The sequence below is a fragment of the Neofelis nebulosa genome, chromosome 2 (genome assembly GCF_028018385.1).
Source record: "Neofelis nebulosa isolate mNeoNeb1 chromosome 2, mNeoNeb1.pri, whole genome shotgun sequence".
Taxonomy (NCBI): domain Eukaryota; kingdom Metazoa; phylum Chordata; class Mammalia; order Carnivora; family Felidae; genus Neofelis; species Neofelis nebulosa.
This window is the reverse complement of record NC_080783.1, coordinates 40707487-40713615: the sequence shown is the minus strand read 5'-3', so window position 1 is coordinate 40713615 and position 6129 is coordinate 40707487. Positions and strand designations below refer to the sequence as shown.

Sequence of the window (6129 nt, the reverse complement as noted above, 5' to 3'; positions counted from 1 at the left end):
TAGAGCAAACACAAAGTTCTATGTGAAATGCAAAAACAAGCATTTATTTCACCCTAACAGACCTGAGTTTGCCTGTATTAGGAGATTTGGTGTTGATAAGGGGATACACTTCAACTGTGGGTCTACTTCACGTGTGTCACATTGGGATCAGGCAGAAGAAGCAGTGGCTCCCTGAGGTTTTCTCTTATTGTCAAAATGGTAATAACAGGGGCGCCTGGGTGGCTCAGTTGGTTAAGCGGCCGACTTCGGCTCAGGTCATGATCTTACGGTCCGTGAGTTCGAGCCCCGCGTCGGGCTCTGTGCTGACAGCTCAGAGCCTGGAGCCTGTTTCGGATTCTGTGTCTCCCTCTCTCTCTGCTCCTCCCCTGTTCATGCTCTGTCTCTCTCTGTCTCAAAAAAATAAATAAACGTTAAAAAAATGGTAATAACATATTGGAGTAAGCACGACCACAAAAATGCTTTGCAAGACTGCTTTTATCCTATGCACTACCATGCCATTGGCCAAAGCAAGTTGAAGGGTCAAGCCCACAGTCGAGACTGGAGAGTACATTTCATCCACCATGAGGCCAGAGCAAGGATGTGGATGTAAAATACTATCAGAGGAGAGTTAAAAATTGAGATCAATAATTTAGTCTACCACAGATGACAATGAAGTTTTTAAAATTATAAAGCATATCTACATATGCTGTCATAGAAAGATCTCAAAGGTATGTGAAATGAAAGAAACAAAGTTCAGAAATATATGAATAATATTTTATGCAAAATATGTATACATATTTCCTTTCAGAACCAAATACAGATAAAAAGGTGTATGTAAAAATGTGCATAGTTATATAAGGATGCCCACTGACTATGATTATCTGTTACCTCTCCAAAGGACACAGTTGCTTTGAGTGTCCGCCCTATCATCCCCCTCCCCTCGTACCCCAGGCCCTGCACGCAGCAGCCGCCCCACCAGTCGCCCCGCTAGTTGCCCCCCCAGGGGAACCGGGAGGATGGGAAGTGGCAGCTGCGCCGGAACCAGGGGGATGGGAGGCAGCAGCTGCGCCGGGCCCCATTGAAAACGAAACCAACCGCGAGGGGCCAGTCGGCTGAACCCACGGGCGCACCCAGTGTGAGCCAAACCCTCGCCTCCCCGACTCCACTGTGGCCCTACCCCTGCAGGAAATAGGATGCCCCAATGAAACAGCTAACCCCCGACTCCAGTATTGGCCCTTTTCCACCAGTGACCTTTACAACTGGAAAACACAGAATGCTTGATTCTCTGATAACCCTAAAGACCTAATAGCTCTTTTAGACAGTGTCATGTTCACCCACCAGCCCACCTGGGACGACTGTCAGCAGCTCCTCCGCATCCTGTTCACTACAGAGGAGCGAGAGAGGATCCAATTAGAAGCAAGAAAGCTGGTTCCCGGAGACGACGGTCAGCCGACATCTAACCCTGACCTCATTAATGTAGCTTTCCCCCTAACCAGACCTCCACAGGATGAATGGGACTACAACACGGCAGAAGGTAGGGGAAGGCTACTCATTTATCACCAGACTCTGATGGCGGGTCTCCGGGCTGCAGCTCGCAAACCCACCAATTTGGCTAAGGTATATTTGGTCCTACAGGGAAAGGCAGAGAGTCCAGCTGCTTACTTAGAGAGATTAATGGAAGCCTTTAGGCAGTTTACCCCCATGGATCCAGAAGTCCCTGAGAACCAGGCTGCTGTCGTTATGTCCTTTGTAAATCAAGCAGCTCCTGACATTAAGAAAAAACTCCAAAGGCTAGAGGATTTAGAAGGTAAACAGATCCAGGATCTGCTCCGTATGGCACAACGGGTCTACAACAACAGGGACGCCCCAGAAGAGAGACAGATCAAGGCCACAGAGAAAATGACTAAAGTCCTGGCCGCTATAGTCCAGAAAGAACAGCCACCCCCAGAAGGCACTCAAACAACACGCTCTCCCAGGCAGCACTTAGATAAAGATCAATGCGCCTATTGTAAAGAAAAAGGCCATTGGATACGAGAATGCCCCAAGAAGAAACAACCCCGCCCCAGCCAAGGACAATGGGAGCCTAAAATAGCCCCCATACTGTTTACCCAAGATACAGAATAGGGAGGACGGGGTTCGGATCCCCTCCCTGAACCTAGGGTAACATTCCAAGTGGAGGGGACCCCGGTCCAGTTCCTAGTTGATACCGGGGCACAGCACTCAGTTCTGGTCAAGCCCCATGGAAAAGTATCTGAAAAATCATCCTGGGTACAAGGGGCCACTGGAATAAAGAAGTACCCCTGGACAACTCAGAGGACTGTGGACTTAGGAACTGGGAAGGTAACCCACTCCTTCCTGGTCATTCCCGACAGCCCCTGCCCCCTGTTGGGGAGGGATTTGCTTACCAAAATGGGGGCCCAAATTCATTTCCAACCGGGGGGACCCACAGTGACTGACTTCTACAACCAACCCATATCTGTACTCACTGTGAAACTAGAAGATGAATATAGGCTCCATCAGGAACCCACTCCTCTGGATCAGGGCATCGAGCCCTGGCTTCAATGCTTCCCAGATGCGTGGGCAGAAACGGGTGGTATGGGGCTAGCAAAACATCACCCAGCCCTATTTATAGAGGTCAAGCCCGGGACGGACCCCGTCCACATGCGCCAATACCCTATGCCCGCGGAAGCCAAAAATGGCATCACACCGCATATCCGCCGCCTCCTTGACTTTGGGGTCCTACACACCTGCCACTCAGCATGGAATACCCCCCTGCTGCCCATGTGCAAACCCAACAGCGGGGAATACAGACCAGTGCAGGACCTGGGAGAAGTCAATAAGCGGGTGATGGACATACATCCAACCATTCCTAACCCCTATACTCTCCTGAGCGCCCTCAGCCCAGAAAAACAATGGTATACTGTTCTGGATCTAAAAGATGCTTTTTTCAGCCTACCACTAGCGCCTAAAAGTCAAGAGCTATTTGCATTCGAGTGGACAGATCCAGACAGGGGCATAAATGGCCAGCTCACTTGGACCAGACTGCCACAAGGATTCAAAAACTCTCCGACCCTGTTCGATGAGGCTCTACACGAAGATTTAAGTGAGTACAGACAACAACACCCTAATATAACTCTCCTACAGTATGTTGATGATCTCTTAATAGCTGCCAAGACGCCCGAAGCCTGCATCCAGGGAACCAAAGGTCTCCTGCGAACTCTGGGAACCTTAGGCTACCGCGCCTGAGCAAAGAAGGCTCAGATCTGCAAGTCAGAGGTAACTTACCTGGGTTACTGAGAGGGGAGCAACGCTGGCTAACGGATGCCTGGAAGGAGACTGTCCTTTGTATTCCCAGACCGCAGACACCACGACAGGTGAGGGAATTCCTAGGGTTGGCTGGGTTCTGCAGACTATGGATACCAGCGTTTGCTGAATTAGCAAAACCTTTATACCAGGCAACAAAAGATAAACAGCCCTTTAGTTGGACGGAAGAAGCCGAACAGGCCTTCCAACAAATTAAAACTGCTCTGCTATCAGCACCGGACCTGGGACTCCCCTATGTCTCCAAACCCTTCCACCTATATGTAGATGAAAACTGAGGCATAGCTAAGGCGGTGCTAACCCAGCATTTGGGCCCTTGGCGCAGGCCAGTAGCCTATCTGTCTAAAAAGCTAGATCCAGTGGCCACTGGATGGCCACCCTGTCTCTGGATGATTGCAGCCACTGCCCTAATGGTAAAGGACGCTGATAAGCTGACCATGGGTCAAGAGCTACAAGTCACCACCCCGCATGCCATCGAGGGCATCCTCAAGCAGCCACCTGACCGATGGCTGAGCAATGCTCGACTCACTCATTACCAGGGACTGCTGTTGAACCCCCTCAGGGTCATCTTCACCCCCATAACGGCCCTGAACCCAGCATCACTGCTGCCAGACCCAGACATGGGAACCCCACTTCATGACTGTGCCGACATACTGGCTCAAGTTTATGGGGTCCGGGAGGACTTGCAGGACCAACCATTATCGGATGCGGACGCCATCTGGTTCACCGATGGAAGCAGCTTCGTTCACCAGGCACAAAGTTATGCGGGGGCGGCCGTAACTTCAGAAACCGAGGTCGTTTGGGCAGAAGCCCTACCTCCCGGAACCTCAGCCCAGAAGGCTGAACTAATAGCCTTAACCCAGGCCCTAAAATTAGGAAGAGACCACAAGCTAACCATGTACACTGATAGCCAATATGCCTTTACCACCGCTCATGTACATGGGTGATATACAGAGAACGGGGGCTCCTCACAGCTGAAGGGAAAGACATCAAAAATAAAGAAGAGATTCTAGCCCTGCTAGCAGCCTTATGGGAACCCAAAAGCTAGCGATTGTGCATTGCCCAGGACACCAGAAGACAACCGACCCAGTTTCCCGGGGCAACAATTTGGCCGATCAGACTGCAAAAAACATAGCTCGGCCCCCGGCGCAATTGCTGACCCTACAGCTGCCAGACCCTGGACCCCGGGAATTGCCCCCCAGCCCTGAGTATTCAGAAAGCGACATTCAATGGATGAGTAAACTTCCTATGACCCAAATCAAAGATGGCTGGTGGAGAGACTCCAAAAGCAGCATTATACTCCCAGATAAACTAGGATGGCAAGTTCTAGAGCGGATCCATTGCAGCACCCACTTAGGTTCCTGGCGAATGTTGGACTTCCTGAGACAGACTGGACTAAAAATCAGAAATGTCTCTGATAAGGTCGATCAAGTAGTCACTAAATGTACAGTGTGCCAACTCAACGATGCGAGTAGCAATCCTCAGACAACAGGGGTAAGACAAAGAGGGAGCAGACCGGGGACCTAATGGGAAGTAGATTTCACTGAGGTAAAACCAGGAAAATATGGATATAAGTATTTGCTAGTTTTTGTAGATACCTTTTCAGGATGGACTGAAACCTTTACAACCAAGAATGAAATGGCGCAGATTGTAGCCAAAAAGATCCTGGAAGAAATCCTGCCCAGGTATGGTTTTCCAGTAATGATAGGGTCAGACAATGGACCTGCATTCGTCTCTAAGGTAAGTCAGGGACTGGCTTCCATACTTGGGGCTGATTGGAAATTACATTGTGCATACTGACCCCAAAGCTCAGGACAGGTAGAGAGAATGAACAGAACATTAAAGGAGACCCTAACCAAATTGACCATGGAGACTGGCGCTAATTGGGTGGTCCTTCTCCCCTACACTCTGTTCAGGGTGCGTAATTCCCCATACAAACTGGGACTCACACCCTATGAAATAATACATGGTAGACCACCCCCCATCATCCCTAACCTAAAAGATAACCTTGTCAAAGCTGAGAACGATAATAGTCTTGAACTCTTGTTCTCCCTACAAGCCTTGCAGAGGGTCCATGAAGATGTATGGCCCAAATTAAAGGAACTCTATGAGACTGGACCCCCGCCTATTCCACATCAATTCCGGCCAGGGGATTGGGTCCTCGTCAAACGTCATCGGCAGGGAACTCTGGAGCCCAGGTGGAAAGGACCCTTTCAGGTCATCCTGACAACACCTACTGCCATCAAAGTAGACGGAATCGCCACCTGGATCCATTTCGCCCACGCCAAACCAGTGGACCCGTTCTCAGACCTCATCGGACCTTCAAAGACAACCTGGACTGTTGATCGGACTAAGGACAATGCTTTAAAATTGACCCTACGCCGCCAACGGACTGAGCCTTAACTATGGTACTTGCCCTCCTCTTGATTGTTCTGCAAATTCTGTCTGTAAATCCAAACCCCCACACGCCCTATAATTTGACATGGGAAATTACTAACTTAGAGACTCATGAAATATACAACAAAACCCTAGGAACTGCCCCATTAAATACCTGGTGGCCATATTTATATTTTAATTTAGAAAAAGTTAGTCCATTAGAAGAAATGGAAGGAGGTAAATGGAGGCAACCGCTTAGGAGGGTGTCAATAAGTAGAAATGGATTTTATGCATGTTCGGGATTTAGGACGGGGGCGATGAGGCACACATGTGGAGGGATTGAAACCCTCTACTGCGCAGCCTGGAGTTGTGTCACCTCCAATGATGGGGAATGGAAGTGGAAAGTAAAACCCCAATTTATTGAAATGTCTTATGTCCAACCATGTACCCGCA

The 6129-nt window shown here is 49.5% G+C and overlaps 1 protein-coding gene across 1 annotated transcript; it reads left to right on the top strand.

Moving 5' to 3' along the window:
* Positions 1-1305: 1305 nt before the first annotated feature.
* LOC131490357 (uncharacterized) lies at positions 1306-5747 on the top strand. The gene is given in 6 exon segments (XM_058692647.1): positions 1306-1980; positions 2104-3271; positions 3274-4242; positions 4245-4340; positions 4343-4501; positions 4607-5747. Coding segments are annotated over 6 exon segments (4164 nt in total). The 3' UTR covers positions 5704-5747.
* Positions 5748-6129: the final 382 nt, after the last annotated feature.